This window comes from Polypterus senegalus, chromosome 18 (genome assembly GCF_016835505.1).
Source record: "Polypterus senegalus isolate Bchr_013 chromosome 18, ASM1683550v1, whole genome shotgun sequence".
Lineage (NCBI taxonomy): Eukaryota > Metazoa > Chordata > Cladistia > Polypteriformes > Polypteridae > Polypterus > Polypterus senegalus.
Window position 1 is genome coordinate 56,423,931 of NC_053171.1, and position 24,900 is coordinate 56,448,830.

At 38.4% G+C, this 24,900-nt stretch overlaps 1 protein-coding gene across 6 annotated transcripts in view; it reads right to left on the minus strand.

Annotated features, from left to right (window-relative positions):
- Positions 1-303: 303 nt before the first annotated feature.
- arhgef11 (Rho guanine nucleotide exchange factor (GEF) 11) overlaps positions 304-24,900 on the minus strand; it is a 209,432-nt gene continuing 184,835 nt past the window's right edge. For all 6 annotated transcript variants that reach the window (XM_039742341.1, XM_039742340.1, XM_039742338.1 and 3 more), the window contains 4 exons: positions 18,780-19,001; positions 13,268-13,533; positions 8,594-8,735; positions 304-3,919 (listed from right to left, as the gene is read on the minus strand). In XM_039742341.1, coding sequence (XP_039598275.1) covers positions 3,888-3,919; positions 8,594-8,735; positions 13,268-13,533; positions 18,780-19,001 — 662 coding nt within the window. In that variant the 3' untranslated portion in view covers positions 304-3,887. The remainder of the gene's footprint in view (positions 3,920-8,593; positions 8,736-13,267; positions 13,534-18,779; positions 19,002-24,900) is intronic.

The window sequence follows — 24,900 nt, forward strand, 5'->3', positions numbered from 1 at the left end:
ATGGCTATTTTTCCATTTTTCTTATGTTTATCTTTTATTGTGTCTTCTATTTCTCTATTCATTTTGTAAAGCACTTTGAGGTACATTTTTTTTGTATGAATATGTGCTATATAAATAAATGTTGATTGATTGATTGAATTAAAAACTCAAACATCCACACCGTAATAAATTTTCCAAAACTCTTAATCCAAATAAGGATGTTTTGGGGACTTGGTCCTACCGTGGGAACATCAGGAGTAGGAAGGAACCACCAAATTCACATGAGGTTCACTTTGAGTCAACTAGGACACACAACTTTGAAAATCCATGCAAACAGAAAATGTTTATTCAATGGACCAACAAATAGCCTTGTTTCAAATATACTTAAATTTACATTTTTGACAACAAGAAATATTTATAAATTTTCAATGAATACAAAAATGTACATGTGTACAGTAAGCATGAAGGTGTTTAGGATTTCAAGTTCAAGTCTACAGTTACATGTACAGAGCTCAGGGAAACTCTTACCTAAATATCTGACCAGCACCTAACATGTCTCCAACCTGTCGACAGTATGCTACAGCATTTAGTTTCTTAGAGAAAAGAGAGAGAGAAGAACAGTCTGTATTGTATGCAAGTCATTTTTTAATTTATTTTGAAAATACCAAAACTTTTTAAATATAATTGTTTACAAAGTTAGTAATTCATTTTGTGTGTTTATCAAAAGGCTTTATAATCCAGTGTACAATTTAAATATTCTTGTGGAGCCAGACGTTATTCTTAAAAATATATGTCTGGGGACAACCTGTTAAAAACTGTGTAGTGAACAGCAGTGAAATCTAGTGCTGCAAAGGCTTCAGCCCAGGGCTTCTTCCTACAACACTTGGCCTCAGTTCCTCCAGTCTGTGGATTTTAAACCACCGCTAGAGTTTCAGGGAGAAAGCGAAAGATACTGAACTTGATGCTGAGAGAGTTGCTGTTATTCTTTCGGTGGCACAGTAGCAAAAAGTAACTGAAGCTTAACATTTAATGTGCACATTGGAATGAGGGCTGTGATGGTGGAGACAGACGGACACACGCGCCCGTAGACCACTGCAGCTACTGGGCTCCACATGTTTGAGAAGTGACTAAAATTATTGTGGCACATACTGTAACAGCACATATAGTTTAGGTAAGCATTGTGTTCTATGGGTATATAGTACAAAATGTTAAACCACTGCAGCTGTTCTGGCATGGCATGTTTGCATTTCCAAGTTGACAGTAATGCTAAGTTTTTAGATATTTGCTTAGACGTGCAGTTGGGAGGTGAATGTTGTGCAGCTTCATCTGTGTTTTTACTGGTGGTGTTAGGCAGATTTGTTCATTCAGTTGTTTTGAGTACTGAAATCTGCATCTTCTGTGGCTTCTTGTTATCAACTCTCTTAACAGTGGACCTGTTGATGGAGTGTAACACACCATTTACTTCAAATGTGCAGTTTGCTGTTCATATTCTCATGAATATAACTGCCATCTTTTTCAAGTGTACATCAACTCCTCCACTATCATGTTAACACTGAACAACAGAGAGCACATGCAGCACCTGAAACAACATATCGTTCACGTTTATTGTTTATCCATTGATGCTGTCGAATGTCAGTGTTTAATCTGATTCTACAGAATGTTTTTTCTCTTGCAACAGGTTACCTTTATTTTTAAAATGTGCAACTGTGCTGTCTGTACATGCAAAATACATTTCTATGTCTAATAGAATGTTTTGAGGATATTTTTTCGACTGTAGACATTTCTTCGTAATTAGAAGTTTGCTGTCTGTCAGATAAGGTTAACAAGAGCACCTCTGATCTTTGCAGTTTGAAATCACCGCCTCTACTTTGTGGTCTGCCTTCACGAGACATTGGGTTGGTTTAGAAATGCAACACTCAGTGAGCCATCTAATTGTTCAAACTCACCGTTAACCAAAATTCACTTGTGGTTGTCTCCAGACATAAATATTACCGAGAAGTCCAGTCTAGTAACTTTAACATAGTTAAGCTGGTGATAAAAACATTTTCTTCTAGTTAAATTTTTAAAACAGCTTTTTTTTTTTTTTAAACTTTACAAGCACTGGGAAAACGTACTACACTAAGGGAATTAAAAAGCCCACAGCCTGGAGGCTTTCAGGGCTTCTCAATAGGAACCAATTGCTAGTGACAAACAACATGATGGAAATGTAATTTATTAAGCTCAGAGTAACATGACTTTACTGGTGAAGTGTTACAAAAGCACCACTGCCATCCATTATATAGTGTATGTGACCATCAAGGTTTTGCAGCATATGAAGGTCACACAGTACAAGACCTGCATTAGTTGTAAAAACAGATAATACATTACTTCAAAAGACAACCGAATCTTGAAGAAAAAATAACTACTACTACTACTGAATCCTGCAGATTAAATCACATTAGGACACTCTGATTTGATAAAGAAATGTGAATTGCTGCCATACAAATAACAGATGGCAGGATTCTTTCCTGTGGCTCTTATACACAACAAAATGGTCATACTGGACTTCGAGTAATCTTTTTCGTGTAATATAGACTGCTTGGAGCAAGTGTAGTTAATAAAAATGGTGTAGTAAAAAAGTAGATGACCCATTTTTTAGTTAATATAAATTATACGCAACACATTTTAATTATGTACAATACCATGACTATGGTCCTTATACACACGAATACTTAAAAACAAAATATAAAAGCCTATTTTCTAACTCTAGTTGCATAATGTACTTGGCTGAATGTAGTCGTATTCAGTAGATTTAAACTGAGTGCACAAACCTTTGCTTCAGTAATGATCAAATGCCAAAAACTCAACAGATAACACAAGCAGTAAACTCCATTACCGATGATTGTCAGCCACCCCTGATTTTCGAGCTCCAGTTTCAATTAACGATAGCTAGCACTTCAGTGTGAACATCACATTATGGCTTAGATCTCCTGTATTTAAAAATGATCTACCAAACTGTAGAACGTCATACCAAAAAATAATGTGAAATTGTCATACTATAAGATTATCCAAAATATAAATACAGTATACATAAAATCAACAGAAATTACAATGTTAAGTATGTAATTTCATATACAGTACACAATTAAAGAAATCAGGAAAAGTCACTGGGATTCTTGAAATAAAATGTGCATACATTCTACTGTCAACAAATACAGGCATTTGTAATCATTCATATTTATATATCTAGCCCTGGTATATCAACCTTAAAATCAGCATGCAAAAATAAATAAAAATGTGATTATTCTAAAAATAGAAACATCCCCAAAAACAGATAAATCTTACATTTGATCAAAGACTTATGTTAAAATTACACAGTATCACTTTAAAATTACTGGTTTGGGTAATTAATGAGTATTAAAAACTGTCAAATTTTAATGTGAAAAATTAAAAATGTAAAGAATTAAATTTAAGATAAGGAGCAGACTCCAGTCTGAAAAGTTGTCCTTTGGAAAATAAAAAGAAATTCCATGTCATTTCCAAAGTATATTAGGAAACAACAGAAAATAGCAGCAGAATGTGTGTGGTCATTTGCTAAAGTATTAATTGAGTGTTTTAATGAATTCACAGTAGACTAGATAGATAGTACTCGGTGCTCTAGGAATAATCTAAACCTATGTTTAAAATAAATCTTGTGCTATATGAGAAATGTGTCTGTGTTCATAGACATTTCAATATCAGCATGTTCCTTAAGGCTCACGTGAGTAAGTATTGCAGATGCTCTGACACTTGAATACACACTTCTACATCCATCAAGAAGCTGTTGTGTTGTGTCATTGCAAGAATGTGCAAAACTGAGTCAATTTTCTGTCTTTAAAAATAATTTCAATACAAAAAGAAAATTGCAATCCTGTTGGTCAGGTCTTCATTTACTCATTTTCTTCTGCATTATCTTCCTTGCCTATTAAAAAAAACACATACACATGATAAGGCAGAGAATTTGATACACTGCACAGGTTTCTACACCTGAAGACACAGGTTCAGTTATATGAAAAATTAAGTACACCCCATGAAAACTGTTGACTTTTTCTAAAGTATCTAAACATGTAAACATTTGATCTTCATGCAGTGCCCATTGATAAAGGTGGTGAACAAATGACAGATAAAACTGACATTATGTATTCATTCTCTTAATCTAAAATGCAGATTTTCCACATGATAAAAGTCCATCCCAACGTTCATCACCATTTCAGATCCATCGGATTGGAATCAGGTGTTCCAGACGAGGTGTATCAATAATCAGAACCTCCTTAGGGAGTCTACAGGTAGACCTTGTCTTATTTAAACTGCAGACATCAAGGCTCCAGTCTTTGCTGTTGACGTCATCATCAAAAAAATTAAAAGAGCTCTCTAAGGGCTTCAGAAGGAAAGTTGTGGATGCGTAGGAGTATGGGAAGGGATTTTAAAAGATTACCAATTAATCTGAAATCAATCATTCCACTGTAACGAGAATCATCAAAAAGGGTTGTAGATTTCAAACGACTACTAATTTGTCCAGAACTGATTGGCTCAACAAATTTTTCACAAGACCATGTGATACTAAAAGAAATCTCCAAGAACTTAAAAAGTTAATAATGGGACCTGTAGGTAGCTTTTCCAATAGTTGATGTCAAAGTGCATGCATCTATCATTGTACAAATTTCACCTGCATGTGAGGTGCGATAGGAAAAAGCCTTTGCTGTCTAAATAAGAACATTAGCACACAACTACAGCTTGACATTGAACATCTTAGCAAAGACCAAACCTGAAACAAATGTGCTCTGAACACAGTTGTTTGGCCACAGTAAATATATTTGGCGCAAACTGAATACAGCATTTCGGGAGGAGAACCTCATACCAAGTGTGAAGAAAGGTGGTGGAAATGTTCTGGTTTGGGGTTGCTTTGCTGCCTCAAGGATGGGGCAGCATGCAGTTGTCGAGTCAACTTTGAATTCTACACCATATCAAAGTGTACTAGAGGACAGGAGAAATTATGGCTGCTTGTCCAAAAGTTGAAGTTGAACCAGAGATGGATCTTTCAAAACGATAACGATTTGAAGCACACTAGCCATTAAAGAGTGGCTCAAAAAATGAAATGGAGGGTGTGAGGGATTGCCAACCGTGTATCACAGCCAACACCCCCAAACCGCCAGATGGAGCCATCCCTGCAACATGAAAGGGTTTTCCCAGGGAAAGGGAATTCCAACAGGGCATCCTGAAACTTGGAGTCTTTCACCACAGCCTTGCTGGATAATTCACGATTGCAGAAATAGAAGGAATGATATACTTCCGGGCTGAAGAAAAAGAGAATTACTCGACCCGGAAGTGTTGGATAATCACATGGACTAAGGGCTCAAACACTTCCGGGTCAAGGAGTATAAAGGACTATGGAAAATCCCAGACGGGCGAGCTGAGTTGGGAGGCAGGGTGGCTAAACGTCTGGGAGTGGAGGATTGGTTATTGGATTATTGTATTGTTTATTTGAGAATTGTGGAGAGGAGCGTGCTTTGTGCACTTATTATTATAATAAATATTCATCTTTTGGACTTTTACCGGGTGTCTGACATGTGGTCTGAGGGTACAAGGGTGCAAGAAAACCCTAAGCTGTCACAATTGCCATAGTTTCGGCAGGATTCTCTGGCCGTCAGTTTGGCAGAGGACCTGAATTTAAAAATTTTATTGTGGACAGAATACCCCAAGAAGGCAGCATCAAGACACACAGAAAAATCGCCACTAACCCTATTTTCAAGTCCGTAATGGGGAAGAAGAAGGCAAAGCAGGGCAACAGCACCAGCGGAAGTTCCATGTTCGTCATGGCCGACACTCGGGATGAGCGACAGGGCGACTACACGGATCCGGAGAGGACTCCAGACGAAGAAAACTACAACGAGGTATGTGCCGGAAATATAATAGATAATCTATTTAAAATTACTCATTTTGTACCATGCACATACCTCGGAAAAGATCATCCGGAAGTTCTGCGGGATGCAGGAGAATCTCCCGAAGACAGTGTGGCGCTTTTATGCGGGCAGACGGACAATGAAACGGACTTCCGCATGTCGGGTGCTGGCGAAGGACACGTGACCCTCCCCGAAGGATTTGGGAAAGGAGGAGGTCCATGTCCTGCTACTTTCGACTTTGCTCAAAAGAAGACGGACTTGGACTTTCCGAAAGGGAAGGGGGAGATGAGCGAAGCACCGCTCAACCCAAGAGAAGGTAAGGAGGGCCGGGAAATGGCTGGTCGATCTGCCGACAAATTAATACAGGCAGATCGCAGTCAGCTAAAGATGGCGGCCCAGTCCTCGTCCGTAGAGAACTCCAATTCCCAGAAACTCGTGCAGAACCGGTCAGAGCACGTGCCGACAGCGGGTGTGTTCATTGGCTCCCGGCCGGACGGTATGGCAAACCAGGAAGTAAGCCAACCTCCGGCCGAATTAACTAACTATTTTGACGTGCGGGAGCTCGAAAAATTAATTGAGCCCGTGCGGAGTATTTTGCAGGCAGTAGTGGCAATTAAGAAGATTGTTGGAGATCTGGGAGCAGCGGCCGAAACGCCTTTAAGAAGAGTATGTGAGTACCTGCGGCGATTAGACCGAGAGCCTCCCGTGTTAATTGATTTGGCAGTACAGGTAGGTAAAGCCGGTACCGTATATAATGAAATAGGGACGCAGAGTGACACGAGCCCGCGTTTAATCCATAGCGGGTGCCAAGTGGATGTGTGCCCTACAAGAGAGGCCGATACGTTTACAGAGCGGCCAGGGGAAGGGCCGATCGAGCCAGAGCAGCTGGATGGTGCTGTCTCTCGGAGCGATTCGATCCTAAAGAACCCGACCCGTGTTATTAATAAATCCAAAGGGGTACAGACAGGGAAGGGGCTTTCTTTCTCTCATAGAGAGACCCAGACTGTCGACATACCCCAGAGAAAGCAGGAGATCCCAAAAATAAAACAGGGGTCTCCTAACAAGAAGGAGAAGGGCGTAAATAGTACAGAGGCGGCTGGGGTCTCCTCTTCAGCAAGAAAAGGGGCGGACCTAACTTTTCCCGATTGTTTTCAATCCCGCAGGGGGAGAATAACAGGAGGATGGAGATGGTGCTATGGATGCCGAAGGTTGGGCCACATTTGGCGAAACTGTCCTTGGAGAGCGGGGGACCAGATGTCGATTCAGAATAATATTCCCCCTAGATTCTCCAGGGAACGAGACACAAGGTTCAGCCAAGGTTCGACCGGAAACTCCTCCTGGAGGATGACGTCCCTCATGGGGCTGTATGCTCAACCCCACTGGACTTCGCTGAGGGGAGGGAACTGTGAGGGATTGCCAGCCGTGTATCCCAGCCAACACCCCCAAACCGCCAGATGGAGCCATCCCTGCAACATGAAAGGGCCCTGAATTCCAGCAGGACATCCTGGAACTTGGAATATTTCACCACAGCCTTGCTGGATACCATGGGGGCCACTGGAGGACGCTGCAGGGAGGCCCAGGGACTTATATTTTCCTTATAGCCCGGAAGTAATTCACAATTGCGGAAATAGAAGGAATGATATACTTCCGGGCTGAAGAAAAAGAGAATTACCCGACCCAGGGCTCAAACACTTCCGGGTCAAGGAGTATAAAGGACTATGGAAAATCCCAGACGGGCGAGCTGAGTTGGGAGGCAGGGTGGCTAAGCTTCTGGTAGTGGAGGATTGGTTATTGGATTATTGTATTGTTTATTTGAGAATTGTGGAGAGGAGCGTGCTTTGTGCACTTATTATTATAATAAATATTCATCTTTTGGACTTTTACCGGGTGTCTGACGTGTGGTCTGAGGGTACAAGGGTGCGAGAAAACCCTAAGCTGTCACAATGGTTATGGACAGGCCTAGTCAAATCCATGATTCTGAATCCTACTGAAATAGACAGGGCATGCAAGAAAACCCACAACCAACTGAAGGAACTTGGCATGGAGAAACACTCTCAAATTTTATTGTCGATGTCAGAGACTGGTGGGCAGCTATGTATAATACCTACTAGAAGCCATTTCTGCTAAAGTGGGCATTACCAGCTTGTGGGGATGTTTGTATTGAATAAATAATTGAAAAAAGCTAATTTTCCCTTTTTTATTCAAGTATATGACCTGTTTACCTGTAGATGCTCTTTGCATGAACATTTACTGTTTGCCTGTTCAAATATAATGAAAAAGGTAACAATTTGCATGGGGTGTACTGCCTTTTACACATGACTGTAATTTCTTTAATAAAAAGAACGTTTTTCATCGCAAAAAAAAATCAAAGCCTTATTATACTGTAGAATGCACTCTTCCAAAGGCAGGGTCAGTGTTCTATGCATTTGGCCACAGTATCAGACTACCCAGGTCTGCCTTAGAGCCAGGGTTTATCTGGAGGGGTTCTTTTTAGACACACTTTCCTCTTGTATAGTTAATTTACGTAAAGGAAGAATAACCCTTATCCAGTCACTTTCAGTACACAGAGCTTATTAAAACCATTTAAAAGTAGTTCATTGCTCTCCATAGTGCTCATAGCAACTCAAGTGGGGGGAAAAAACCCACCAAAAACATTTCATAAACAGAGCAGAAAAAAAATAATGAAATACGCTTACCATCTCCTGCACCTCTTTGACAGGACTGAGTTCTAACAACACCAAGTGGCATCAAAGATGACATCTCTTGAGACTGATGATGTGCACTCACAGAGGAGGCTGACAGGTTTTTTAGCAACTGAAAGTGTGCAAGTTCAATGTTCTAAAATCAGGAGGAGGAAATTTTGTAAAATTATAAATTATCTTTAAAAAAATTATTATATCTACTTACATTACTGTAAAGTCAATTCATTTAAAAGAATGTAATCTCGCCAGATTTGAATACACAATTACAGGTCTAAAACTTGAAAGTATATCTTACGAGAAGGACCTGGGAGTCACAATGGAAAGATCACTAGGTTATATAGAGCTGTTATGTGTGCAGTACAAGTCAAGGAAGGTCATGCTAAAGCTATATAACAAAAAAGACATAGCAGCGCTAGAGAAAGTCCCAGAATCTGCATAGTCTCTCTCTTCTGGACTAACAGGTATGAGTTGTGAGGAGAGATTAAACGAGATGAAACTTTTCACTTTATGAAAGCAATTAATACAGTGGATAAACTCTGCAACAAGAACACAGGGACATGGTGAGAACATAAGTGCAGACTTTGCACAAATATTAGAACGTTTTTCTTCACATAAAGAACCACAGGTATGTGGAATAAAATACCAGGTAGTGTGATGGAGAGCAGGACTTTAGGGACCTTCAGATTTCTACTTGATGCTTTTCTTGAACAATCTAAACTAGTTGAAGAGGATGGATGGGCTTGTTAGGCTGAATGGCCTGTTCTTATCACAATTTTTGTAATGTTTCTAAAGATTATGATGCTAAAAAGTGGACTGTTGTCTGCTTTTGAACTCTCATTTCCTAATGACTATTTTCCCTGCACTACTGTTTATTGATTGTTTTGCTAGAATGAGGACCTGGAGTTTAAATTGACAAAAACACTAAGTAGAACAAATGGACTCACTTTAATATTAAGGGTGATGTGGAAGTAGCAAAAAGTAGTAATTGAATTTAAATGTAGAAAAATACAATACAATTACAGTACAATCCCTCATGACTGGCCTCACATTAACCGCCGATGGATTATCTGGCCTGTTAATATATATATATATATATATATATATATACATATATATATATATACACACACACATATATATATATATACATATACATGTATATATATATATTTTTTTTTTAATCCTGAGTTCTTCTTTATATTATATGTATGCATTTCCTACTTTCCTTGAAGGTGAGAGGTATTTTAAAACCAGCAAACAACAAAACAGTGTTCAAATTAAATAAAGTGCAGTGTATCAAAAGCCTTCTTTAAATAAGTAATCCATTAAAACGAGTGAATTAGTGGAGGTGAAAATCCATTAGTAAAACAAACAAGTCCTTTAAAAACAACGCAAACGAGGTTAAAACAATGGCTGGAAGAGGTCCCTTAAAATCCAAAGCACGTTGCCTTCTTCTTTCTACTTGGCGGCTCCCTTGCTTCTCCCATTGGGCTTCACAACAGGGGAGTCACCCTAGCTGCAGGTGCAGCTGCCTTCCGATCCCTGGCTACGTTGGGCTCCATCCGGACCGAGACTTGGGTTCTTTCTCCAGCTGCCAGGGCGCTCATGCTGGGGCTAAACCAGCCCAAAGCCTCCACGACTGCTGCTGCCTTTCGACAGCCAGTCGTCTTCAGTACCGGTCACTCCAGCTCCGTGATCGCTCAGCTGGAGCGACCACTTTCTTCAGCCTCACGAATTCCCCGGGAATGATCGGCCACACATACCACGCCCCGCTAAGCCGCGAGTGCGGCGATTATTTATTTAAAAAGTGGCCTTTTTGACTTGAGCTGTGGACCCGCTGCAGCCCACTGTCCAGTCGAAAAAAACCTGTGTGCAAAATCATGGATGAAGTCTTGTGGATATGGTTTCTTCAGGAACGTTGAAGAGGTACAGTACATTCCTTAGAAATATTTTTCTACATGAAAATAGGTGTGCGTCGGATTAACCGGCCAAAACGGCAACCAGCCATGGGTCCAGTCCCGAGGCGGACAGTTAAGAGGGATTGTACTGTAATCAGTAACAGTTGTAAGTGTTAGTATATACAGATTTTCTCCTGAAAACACTTCATCAAAGCCTTAATTCTCCAAATCCAGAAATTTTCATTTAAGAAAAAAATGCTTTTACATTTATGTGCAAAGCCACCACTTATATATTTAACATGTATATTGAGTGATTCATTATAAAGTAAGGTCAGTTAATTCAAATTAGTAGAAAACTAACAGAAATAGGGCTGAGTTTAGGTAATGGTCTTAACTCATTGTCTTATGTCATTGTAGCAGTTTGACAAGCAACATTATTTTCAATTGTTGAATAAAACCAATACAGTGGAATACATCATTTTTATCTGAAGTAATCATGATGTTTAATATTAAACAAATATCGTTTATACAATTTGTCACGGTTCATTTATTTACATTAACTTTAACAGAAAGCAAGCTAGGTTCAAATCCTGCGCTCAGTCATTATCATCTATCTGTGTGGTTTCTGGACCTTCTCACATACTGTATTCTGCTTTTCATCCCACATAAGCTATGATGTGCATGTTAGTTGAGCAGGTCCTGTAGTGATCCGGTGCTTTGTCCAAGTTGCTGGGATAAGCTCCACACCACCCGCATGACCTTGAATTTGATTAAGTAATTCCCAGTTTATCATTAGATCATGTGGAGATTTTACCTCAGCTCTACAGTACGGGTGTCAAACTCTGTTTTATTGAGAGAAAAATATATTAAGTATACTCAATGTAGGCCGGAATTTGTGGCAGATTTAGAGATCATGAAGCTCTATGTGCAGACTTTATTAGGGCCCAGTTTTACCATAGAAAACAGAAGTGATTTTAACAGCCTAGAAAATGTACCCAGTAACCTAGCAATGTTACTTTAGATGTGAAATGCAATGCACAATTCATATTGCTATACTGTAATCCACTGGTTCTTAAACTCAGCCCTGGCGACCCCTTTAACCTTCAGGCTTTTGCTTCAACCAAGTTCTGGTTTTTAAATCGACTGCTAGCCTAATGAAGCAAGATGTCATTTCATAGAGTTTACGTTTTTAGGTCAATATAAAAATAATAAAACTAAGTTTATTTAAATTAGATAAGTGTATTTAAATTAGAATGTATCAAGCATTTATGATTTTTTTAGATGGGTTATAATGTTTTGTTTTTTTTCCAATCTCCATTATTAAGTAAAAAGCAGGCCAGTGGAGCTGACTGTGATGTGCTGGAGCCTATCAGCATTTAGTGTTATGAAACTGGTGGGAACAAAAACTGGTAGCCACTTGTTGTCACCAGGAACGACTTTGAGAACTGCTGCTATGGTAAAGAAATACACCCTAATTTAGCAGGGAACTGATGGGAATTCCAGTTATGCTACCTTAAAAAATAACAATATAACCATGGAACCACATTATTGAGTTTAAAAGTGAAGGTTGCGTTCTGGTACCGATTCCCATATCCCATTTAAAACTTTTACTTCCTTGGTACAGGCTGCTTGATAGATGTGAGGGTAGGAAAAGCACTTGTAGATATAACATTAAAACCCAATCTGCTCAATAATAAAAAGCTAAGTTTGTGTCCGATCCCTTAGTGCAGTCGTACTGGTCAGTTCAGCTTTGTTGATGTGACCGAAAGAGGCAGTGCAATTGTGAGACATACTACTGTACGAGGAGGGCTAAAGGTGTAGGAGGCATGGCTAGAGTAACCTTCAAAGACTGGCAAGTATAAAAAGCGGACAGGAGGCGAGCAAGGAGCCTCGAAATGACAAAGTCTGCGAAGATAGGGTTTACAACAAGGGTGATCAATGTCAGTCTTGAAGGGCTTTTGTTCCAACCCAGTTGCTTCATTAGAAAATAATTCTTGCCAATAACAGGTCTTAGGCAGATCACAATTTGTTAATGTTTTAAATCAATGTCAGGTCATTCTTTCCCTTTTTAATGATATTAACCAAACAATTCAAAGCCTAAAACGAATGAGTAATTTCAGTTCTTCACTTTCTCTTCAGTTTCCTTTATTAAACCAAATAGTTAATGATGAATACACGGAGGTGTAAATTGAAACAAGCCCAATGGAGAACTGCTGGTTCATTTGTCATTTGCATTCTTATTGCTAATAAGTAGCCAGTGAATGTAGTTGTTTAAAACTAAAATAAGCAATTAAGGCTTCAAAAGCTTAACAAGCAAGACAACTAAAATGAAGCAGAAAAATGTCACTTGAGCAATAAGTGCTTCATCGGCAATAAGCAACTTCTCATGAAGCAATCAAGTTTGGTACAAAAACCCAAAGCCACTGTGGCCACTAATTAAGAAAATGGTTAGAATGAAAACCTGTGACCCTCCAGGATCAGAGTTGGGTGCCGCTGCTTTACAGGAATGCGCTCGACACATGGGGATATAGGAAAGGTACACACAGGGCAAGAGATATGAAATGTTTTTATATGTATTCCATACCAGTCTTCAACAGGCAACACGGATAATAATAAAAATTAACAAACCTACAGTGTAAATCTGTTACGTCCTTGAGTTCTGCAGGGCACTGAATTGGGAGTGTTAAAAATGACAAATCTATATTATATTTAAACAATTTTAAATCTGCCAAATATAATTTTGCCTCTTTTGTGTTTGGCACATTATTACCTTTAGCTTTTCCAGCTTGAGTGTTAAGTTTTCAATTGCTTGAAATATTTCCTCAATGCTGTGAATGACATGATTTTCAGTTTTTGTCTCCAGTTGAATAAGTTGTTTGTGCAGGTTGTTAAACACTGCATAGTCATCATTATTCTCTTTAGAAAATGACAGTTTTTCATCTTCGTGATACTCATTTTTTGGTGAGTTGCTCAAATCAGCTCCATCTCTGCTGGTCTCTTCAGGACATGGTACCATCACCAGGTAAAAGAAGTTTCCTGTGTAAAAAAACTAAGTATCACATTCATTTCATCTGACACACCTTCTCTTACAGGTTATACATTATTTTATATGTCTGTAATAATGCTGCACATTCACTTTAGTTCTTTTCAATTGTTAACCTTTTTAAAATGTATGTTAATTGTATAAGAGTAACAGTATTGACAGCTCCTTATCTTTTATATCCATGTCAGCCTCTATTCATAATCTCCCCCGACACAGTATATATGTATTCAAATGAGCCAAGGACAACCATACACCATGTAATCGGATGGACCATCTGAACGTTGCCTATTTTTAGCCTGTACTTACATGCCAGCGATTCCTGCAAAAGTCATTCCGCAAATAAACTTAATTTTGCTTCACAAAAACTACCCTTAACTATGCTATTTCTCTACCACTCAAAATCACATAATTGACACAGCAACTTGTGTATTTAATCTGTGTAACTCCTCTCCTGCTCTTATACATGCATCTCTCCTCCAACCTTATGGCAAACTGTAAGTAAAGACAGCAATTCCCATCACACCTTCAGTGGTCAATGTGATCAACTCTCACAGTTTCACTAGGAGCACTGTCAAAAATGCAATGTCAAAGATAACTGCACCTACGCTTTTTCTTTCCTCAACCACTTTGTGATAATTTTATTTTACAGTGTACACCACACATTCAATTCAACAACCAGCATTAACCGATTTTTGAATTAAGTAAAATCTAGATGGAATTTATGTTATTAACAAAACAAAATACACAATGGATCCAAGCCACAACTGTAGCTCATGGAGATGCGTTTTTTTTTAATTCAACAGAAACAGACCAACCGAAGATGACACTTTTCAGTGAGTAAAACTAATTACTCTTTTTTTTTGGTTCAAACCGATAGTATAATAAGTCACTACTACTACTTCTTCTTTCGGCTGCTCACGTTATGGGTTGCCACAGTGGATCATCTTCTTCCATATCGTCCTGTCTTAGCATCTTTAACTCTGCCACCTCCAGCTCTGTCTCCTGCTTTCTGGTCAGTGCCACCATCTCCAACCCATATAACATAGCTGGTCTCACTACCGTCCTGTAGACCTTCCCTTTCACTCTTGCTGATACCCGTCTGTCACAAATCACTCCCGACACTTCTCCACCCATTCTACCCTGCCTGCACTCTCTTTTTCACCTCTCTTCTACAATCCCCATTACTCTTTACTGTTGATCCCAAGTATTTAAACTCATCCACCTTCGCCATCTCTACTCCCTGCATCCTCACCATTCCACTGACCTCCAAATGTTTTAATTGAACAGAGATTTTTCTTTGAATTTTTAATCTGTAATTATTTCAGCTACACAGTTTTGTTTACTGTAAAAATCAAAAACAATCATGACAAAAATGCTTCAATTTATTATCATTTGTTGTGTCTGACAACTCAAGCCATAAGAACAAAGAAAGAAAATTCTAATTTTAGCGAACACTTCAGCCTGACAGTTCATCTGGCAGATAAAAGTTCAAGAAATGCTGGTTCTCTATATAAAATGGCAGCTGATAAAGAGGCTTGCAAGTACAGTAAAACTAAAAGATATTTATGGAGTAGTTTAGTCACATGTTATACACGTGTGGAAGCAGAAATAACAACTGAGGCCTGAGGTATCAGATGTTGGTTGAAAAACGGCTGTCCAATTACCACCCTTCAGTTCTTCTGACTATGAATTTCCATCCATCTGAACTGACTAAAATCATAATTGTCATCAGGAATTTCTAGGAGGACCCAGCATGTAAACCTTATTTTCCTCAATGTGAGGCAGCAGTTTCACTACTGCATCGCCATGCTCTCCTGGAGTCTTCTTGGGGCTGACTTGACAAACTTGATGGGTTTAGGTATTTTCTGCCATTCTTCTTTGCCAGCTATCCTGTTTGCCTTCTTAAGTGGCCATCTTTTAGCCCTTGGCACGTGAGTTCTCATCAAAAAGCAATTGCTAAGTGCCTGTTATTGACATTGTTGAATGTTGATGCCCAGAAGTGAATTGCTATTCCAGTTCGTAAGACAACTATAAAATAATAACTGGAAAAAAAGTCACACGAGCGCTTATATTTTTTCACTATATGAAAGGTTTTATTTTTTACTTTGCAAAGGTGTTTCCTGCTGCTACTGGATTGAGTGGGAGAGAATATTGAGCAGGCAAGGAGCCTGGGTAGATCCCAAGCTCTTCGAAGCAATATAAGCACACAATCAAAATTCTGAGAGGGACTCTCCAACTCACTCAATTAATATTTGTAATGCATCGCAAGGAGGGCCAAGCAGCCTACAAAAACAGAGTACCAGCAGTTACTTGTTTTCAATTTAAAGCACTGCACACAGCATGTAATCAAGTGACAAGAGCTGAACAGAAGTTATAGGCAATCAATCAATCCACCCATATTCCTAACCCACTTATCCAGGGCAGGGTCGCAGTATAATTGAAGCTTATGGGGCACTGGGCACGAGGCTGGAACCACCACTGGATGAAAACACATAAACATACATGCTTAGGCCACTTTAGATACGCCAGTCCACCTAGCCTACATGTGTTTGGAGTGTGTACTACTGAAAGAAACTGGAACACCTTGGGAAAACATCCAGAGTTCACATATGGAACACCTAAGACACCCCATTCACAGCAGTGCCACCACTATGCCACTCAATAATAATAATAGTAATAATTCTTTTATCTTCTTAACCCTCTTATCCATGGTAGGGTCACGGTACAGCTGGAGCCCAGAAGTCATCTAGCGCAAAGCAGGAACAACTTCTGATTAGGGTGCTAGTCTGCTGCTGGGTGAACACACAGACATTCCCGGCAGCTGTAGCAATACCAGTTCACCTCAGTTTAATCAGGCTGAAGTTTAGTAAGTTCAGTGTAAATGATTTAACATAGGCAGAGTGGGCAGGAATGGAGTCCTCCCTGCATTTTTATGGACTGACTATTATCCGTGAATCTGACTGAATTTACTCACTCAAAAACACTTCTTTTACTACCATATCATTGACAAGAGTAGCTCATCATGCATAAAAAAAAAATAAAAATAAAAAAAATTGATAATTGGATTCTGGTGTTTCAGTCTGCTCTCTTGTACACACCAACTTTTCCATTTTCAATTTTTTTTTATTTTTTTATTGTGCATGTGCAAGACATGGAAAAGGGGGCTTAGCTCTTTCAAAACTCTAACACTTTTATTAAAAATACAATGTAGTGTAATCAGTTCAGTTCAAATGTATATAATGTGTACAAAGTAGCACTGATGTCCTGATTTGATTCGATTCAAATTTACAATGCCCAGATTCCATTCGATATTGATTTTTATCTTGACTGGATTATGTTCAATTCATCATAATAACTATTCATGGTGGCTCTAAAATCCGTACTGACCCCTACTGTCTCTTGTTTCTTTTTCCGGTTTCTCTGTGGTGGCGGCCTGCGCCACCACCAACCTACTCAAAGCACCATGATGCCCCAGCATTGATGGACTAAAAGCCAGAAGTCCACGTGATCATCATCATCATCATCATCAAGTCCTTCCGTGAAAACCATAAATACAAAGAGGACTGTTTCATTTATGCTAGGTAGAATGCCCAAAGGGGACTGGGCGGTCTCATGGCCTGGAATCCCTGCAGATTTTATTTTTTTCTCCGGCCATCTGGAGTTTTTTTTTGTTTTTTCTGTCCCCCCTGACCATTGGACCTTACTCTTATTCTGTGTTAATTAATGTTGACTCGTTTTATTTTTTTACTGTGTCTCTTATTTTTCTATTCTTCATTATGTAAAGCACTTTGAGCTACATTCTTTTGTATGAAAATGTGCTATATAAATAAATGTTGTTGTTGTTGTTGTTGTGGATTGACATGCACTGATATATCTGAGTTGCTGGCCTTTTTAGAGGTTCCTTAACCATGCACAGAGAACATGAATATAATATTAATGTGACACATTTTAGCAACACTTTATTTGAAGGATGTCTGCATAGTGACTTTATAACATATAACAGAGAAATCTTTTGTGTCACTCAGAGCCAACACTACATTATATTTTGAGCTTGTAGCTACCCACCATCTAAAGTGTAGATTGCTTAGGGTCTAATCTGGATGTCAACTGAGATAACATTTATGGATGACGTCAGGATGAATGATGTTATCAAATTTGTTGTGTTACAACAGTACTTAACTTCTGAGCTACACAGTTTACATATCCAGTTGCTTTTATCCAGTTGATCTTTACTGAATCTGTAGGGAGTCAACGCATCTGATTTAAGTGTCTGTCACCACTCATTGTTGAGGAGGACACACCATGTTATGCAGTCCTACCTACAGCTGGACCCTTCTCATTCTATACCAGGTAGTAAAGTGCTTTTACCATAGAAAACCTTAACAGGCGCATTAGCGACATCTACTGGATTGGACCTTAAAGACAAAGATAAGCAAAAATCTACATATGGTAATTTAGCAGGATAAAGGTTTACAAGATCAAACTTTAAGAATGGAGTTCAAATCATTTAAACACAAAATAATGATTAATTGGAAACATCTATATTTTTACTCAGGCCTACTACAAAATATAATAAAATTCTCTTCACTATGCTCTTATTTGGCATGTATCTGGCACCACAGTCTATTTAAATTAATAGCACTAAATCTATTGGGCTTGGGTTGTCCTAACTCCACACCAAGGTCAGCCACCGCTAGCAGACAGATGAGAAATAAATATATCCTTACCCCGAGAAAATGGAACCAAAACTCTGTGATAAAATGATTATTTCTACTTTCCTTTCATTATCTCAAAAATGCCTCAAATTTAGAAGGCATGTTTTCTAACATTGAAAGTGGATGTATTTGGTATGTTTTACGGCTTTTTTATTGAGTAAAATAGCTGTCAAAAATAACTCATAATAATTTAAGTCAAAATTACATTTCACATGTCAGTTACGCTTAAGCTTCTGAAAATTATGCTTGCTTCTGAAACAATTCTCAAGCGTGAACAAACTGTCAAAAATACATCATTGGACGCACAAGACATTCACTATCAAGGAAGAAACAATTGATATTTGTTATTTCCAGTCCAGCAACAACGACCCAAATACTGTAGTTGGCAAAAAATGGAAGGATGGATATTATGGACAAAAGATTTTAAATTCAATCAATATTAGAAAAGGTAATTGTTTTTGAACTATAAATAAAATTAGTATTTCCAAAATTAATACTTTTAAAACAAAGTAATTAAAAGTTACCTTTACGGACAGCCTTAATACTCTGCTCTCTCTCTGTAGTGTGAGGATCTTGCAAGGTGTTAATGGTGTTGTGGCTTGTCCTGTCCTTTGCACACGTGGACTGTGACATTTGGAAGGAATCACTCACTGTTTCATTGGTATCTTCAGTTACGCTTACATGCTGTATGTCGGAGCTCTTACTGTTGTCAGTACTCCAGAGAATTAATTGCCGTAGCTTCTCAACTACAACATATGTATAGAAGAAAAAAAAAGGCAATTTTCATATTAGTCTATGTAACTGATGACAATAACCTTCCAACAGTTCGATTCTGCGAGTCTAACTGTGAAGTAAACAATGAATTTCAAATACTGCAAACAAAGATTCATTTAATCTGGCAGTATCTATGTCTTTTATGATAAGGACTTTAGGGATGATATAATTAATGAAAGCACATTCGGTGCATTACCTGAGACTCAACACACCCTAGCTACAGGCCCTTTGTCCCTCGTCATCTAACAATTAATATCGCAGCATTTGATGAGGTACTAAAAGGTTTGCGTGTTTTACTACATTTTTGTCATACATTTTACATTTTTTGCATATTTCTTTTTATTTATTGTCACTTCTTTCTTTAATGATTATGACTGCTGCCCTGTGTCAGTGTTTCATGGAAAATACTGTCACAACATACTTTTCTTTTTGCCGAAAGGTAAAGTGACATTAAATTGAATTGACTATGCCAGCTTACACTTAGCAAAGGTCTTCTGGTACTTTTGGGTATTTCTCTGCAACCAACCCAGTCAAGGTATTGTATATTACTGCTTCAGCATAGCCCAAGTCTTCTCCTGGTACAACCAGGGCGTGTCTGTGTGCGTATGTTGGGAAGAAACAGGTGACATTCTTACTATATGCCAAAATCTCCACGATAGCCTAGCAGTCGCTATCCTTGGTCCTCTTGTAATGGTGAGTGTCTCACTCGATTCTTCTTTTTCTTCTTCAGATTTTCTCACTTCTGTGTGTGGCTTATGTGCTAGATCAACCTTCTCCAAACAGCTTAGTCATGCACCTCCTTCCCAGTCAAATCCTTTTCAGACCTTCTTTTACTGTATCCATCCACATCCTCTTTGGCCTTCCTTGCATTCTCTTCTCTTATACTTTCATTTCGACCCCTCTTTGGCCTAAATATTCATTGTTTCTCCACATCACTGCAGCCTACTTTCCTGTACTTTTTTAGATTTCTCAACCATTTTTGTCATATCTCCGATTGTCTCATTTCTTATTCTGTCCTTTTTTGTAATTTCACAAATCCATATCAACATCTTCATTTCTGCCACATTTAACTTCTTCTCCTATGCTCCCTTTACTGCCCATGTCCCAGTTCCATACATCAATGTCTGTCTTACTAGTGTCTTTTTAACACCAGAATTCCTGAAGCCTACGAAAAAAGTCATAATTCTGGGCCCCCTTAAATCCCTTCGTACCTTTCCTCATCAGCGTCTTTTGTTTTTGCAAATGTGTTGATCAGCACAAGCAGCCTACTGCTCCATACCTCTTTGACAGAACTCAACTCAAGCAAAAAGTTCTCCCAGCTGAAGTCTGTTTATCTCAGCGAGAGGTGCCTGAAGTTGTATAGGTAAATAATATATCGTTATTTGGAACACATGCATTTCATGTGTGTTCTGTGTCTACAGCAATCTAGGTAAATGTAGGATGATAGGAAATGTGAGGCAAGAAATGTTGAACACATAGCTAAAAATGAAACATTTTTCTTGTTATAGTACTAATGGCAAAATTTTGACATCAAGCGTATAATGTGTGAAGACTGAAGTCCAAACATCAAACACTTTCACAAAAGGTACAAGTATAACCAAACAAGTGTACTTTTATTCAAGTCTATAACTGAAGAAAAAGAAATCTGTTTAGGGTACAATACTGACATCACCGCTTGGCTGGTACAGCAGTAAAATCTGCAAACTCATAATCAAGAGGTTGTGGGTTCGATTCCGGGCTCTTCTGTAGATTTACCAGTTTAAGTAGTGAGCTGCTCTTGCTGTTACTATTATACAATAAAAACATTTGATTTGAGTCTGTAACAGCCGGTGTAAATTTATGGTACTTGTAAAGGTTAGCTTTTTTTTTTTTATTCAGTTTTATTCATTCAGTCGAGTTCACGCTCCCCCTGATCAGACACTGCTGTTTTCAAATAACGACGTGCTATAACAAAGGTCAATTTAGATGAGGATGAGGGTCCTACATCGGAAAAAGAGAACAGAAGACCTCCTCACAAGAAGGGTCCACTCACACATAAGAACACCACAGCTGCACCAGGCGTAAAGGCAAAAGATGGCACTGTTAGGATGCAGTAACAAGTTGGGCATCATCCTGCCAGTCAATCTGCCCCACGGATGTCCTTCAATGAAACAGCACAGCTTACAGAGATCTCCAAGGTATTTTGCAAAGTTCTGTTTGTGATTATGTTTTTTGATGGTCCTTATATGAAAACCTTTTATATGTTACTTATGTAAATGCCACATCGAATGTTGTTTACCTATATGTATTTGCTTATCTTCCTACAGCATAAAGACCGCAGAGCTTCCTGTGCATGCTGTCAAAGTACATATGCAATGCCACTCCTTATTTAGGAAAAGATCAGTTACGTAAAGTGTGATGGCAGCTTCCACCTGCAGCTATGGACACTTCAGTACGCAAGCAATGGTATCAAGAATGCAGTCAGACTTCTTATCTTTGGGCACATTCACCGTCAGCATGGCACTGCCAGATCTAAACACTAGTGTGGAGAATTGCTCACATACTGAAGTGTTTGTAGGTGCAGGTGGAAGCTGCCATCGTACTTTATGTAACTGACCTTTTCCTAAATAAGGAGCGGCATTGCACATGTACTTTGTCAGCATACCCATGTCGATCAAACATAGGAAGCTCGGCAATCTACTTTGACATTACATTTCCCGTCATCCTACACTTACCTAGATCGTTGTAGATACAGAACACATATGAAATGCATGTGTTCCAAATAATGATATATTATTTACCCTATACATCTCCAGGCACCTCATACCCAGATAAAAAGACTTCAGTTGGGAGCAAATTTTGACCGAGTTGAGCAGCAGCGGTGGGGGGCGATGGGATAGCAGGCTGCTTGCTGCTTGTGTTGATCAGCACATTTGAAAAACAAAAGACACTGATGGAGAGGTGTGACGGAATTTAAGGGGGCCCGGGATTATGACTTTTCGAAAGCTTCAGAGATTCTAGTGTTAAAACCTTACCTTAGCCTTTGCCTTAATTCTTCAATGGCACAATACTCCTGATGCCTTCTTCCAACTATTCTATTCACACTGCAGTCTGTGGGTTATCTCTGCATCTAATATTCCATATTGGGCTACCACCCCAAGTCCTGCAGACTAACTTCTGAATCCTGATCATCATTAAAACTATTTATCTTCAATCCTCTGTTCTCCAAAGCCTTCTCCATTCTTCTAAATTCCTCTCCTCATCCTCCTTTCTGGTGTTGCCCAACACGATGTCATCAGCAAAAAGCCTGCAGCAGGGGGATTGGTCTTTTATCCCATAACTCGACACATCCATAACCATACCTCCTGCCAGGTGTGGTGGCACTGTTAGTGGGGTCTACAGTCTGAAGAACCTTTTATGCAAGTTGAACCTGGGTGAAGAGATTTTACCTATCAAATATACAACATGAATGATGTACGATTTAACAAATAAAAAGAAAACTGTGTTCAGACTTGCAAGACATTTTTGTTAAGTAAAACAAAATAATGATGTGACAAAAAAATAAAAGTTAAACTAAAACTAAAAAACTAAAACAAAATATGGTGCAAAACTAAAAAATAGAATCAAAAACTAAATAAAAACTAAAACTACAAAATATCTTAAAACTAGAAAAACACTGCCAGATTCTCAAGTCTTGAACCCTCCTAGCTGTATAAAATTAGGAGGCGGGCAGGGCCTGTTGCAGAGAACTTGGCATGGCATCATCCACTTCAAACATACCCATACTTCTGAAGTACATACAGTAAGTAGAAATGTGCTTAAACCTATTCACAAAATTATTACTTACATTTTTGTTGTCAGAATTCTAAAGGAGGTCTTGTGGATTAGTATTCTTCAGTGAAATTTGTCAAAGTTGTTTGCCAGTGACCTCCAAATATTTTCCTGAAAATCTGCCACATGACCAACATAGACAAACATTTTTCCCCAGTGCCCCATGATGCTTTGCAAGGCTAGAATGGCATCACAGAGCTATAGCAGCCATGTGCAGTCCTTTCACACCATGCATACTATAGGACTGTTGTCTGATCTACTTCACACATGCTTGATTTTACTAATGAGATCCAGAAAGAGTTTGCACCCGCGTGCCATCTGCATCTTTTGTTGCTACAGGTATGGTGGCACAGTGGTTAGCACTGCTGCCTCACAGCTCAGGTCACAATTTTAGCCACAGTAATCAGTCCAGCATAGATGGTAGACTCTTCACTAGCCCACAGGGTCACTTGTTCACTTGAAGTACAATTGCACCATCAGATTCCATTCAAACGTAGCTCAAGTCCTCCTTCCCCAGTGACTTCTATGCATTTTACTTAGTTCAGCAAAGATCATAAAGATTTTTGTGACCTCACCAAATTCAGAGTGAAGTGAACTCTATGGGGTTCACTCATCACTATTCAGGATGGAAAGCCTGTGGCTTTTGGGGTTTTGATCCCCATGCTGTGCTAACATCATTGAAGCACAACACAGCTGAAACAATCCTAAACATTGCCTCCTGTAATTTCATGGTCAGGGCCTGTTTAAATTTGTGCATCAAGTTCCTTGTGAGGGTCAAGTACATGTAGTAGTGGGAGCAGACCATGAACCTGAGCACCAGAATGTTCAACAGTCTTTTATTTTTAAATGTAATTAAATACCAAGCAAGAGTTTGAGGAGGCGTTTGGTATAAAACCAATGGCATAACACGACATGACTGTGTGTCTCTTGGTTTGCTTTAAATGGGTTTAGGTGCATAAAGACTTTTGACCCAAGTTTAACATTTTATGTATTTATTTTTGACATTGCTGTGGTCTCTTACCTTTGTTTTGTTTGGCACTCAAAGGTTATACAAATATCAAATGACTAGCTGAAATACCTGGCATTGCCCAGGAGAAAAATAAAGTTGTTTTTTTTTTTGTTTTTGTTTTTTTGAGAAAAATATAATTAAAAAAAACACAACTTTAAAAATAAAAATAAATTAAAAAACAATGATGACTCCCTAATGTGCTTGTATTGTTTACTGAAGCGCCTTGTTATATACAATGTTTTTAGTTTTTCCATCTTTAGCCAATGTATAACAGTTCTTAGGACTTCCCACCCTTCAGCATGCCACACAAAGTTGTCCAGGTGAGAAACAGACTGTGTCCAAGTTGATTCCAGCAATTTTCAATGATTGCCCAAACATTCTGAGCGTCAAGTGGATGATAACAGACATATAAGACCGAATCTGCAATTAGTCTCTTCCAATTGAAATCTTTTACAATCAATTAAACATTAAATATTTTACCTATATAAATTAAATGTCATAGCTATATTTGGTCTATACCTTTCGATTTGGATAAGTTAATTAAATTAGTTTTTTGATTATGAACATATTAAAAAAAATTCCTATTTCGTTTTTATGAAAAAATTGTAACACCAACACGTTAGTAAGGATGTTACGAAACAAATGACAGTTCATTAATGAATAAACAAAAATTGCAAAGATATCCGCTGAATCCACAAAATAAATATAGGATGTTTATGGTAGATAAAAATAAAATTCCTTACTTATCTTATATATAATATAATATATAGCATATTTTAATCAAAATATAATCACAGAATACATTCAAAGTAGTGTAAAAATGATGGAAATTTGAAGCCTCTTTTAAGTTTTTTTGACAGATTAATTCTTGTTTTGTTGTGTTGTAATATGTTTTTACATGCAGTATTTTTGACGACGTAAAAAAAGTCAATTAAATTAATATTATTATTAGGTTGATTTAATTCTATTACCACTACAACACTGTTACAATAAGAATAATACAAGATGAAAATATAGTTAACAAAAACAAACATTAAACAACAACCAAATAC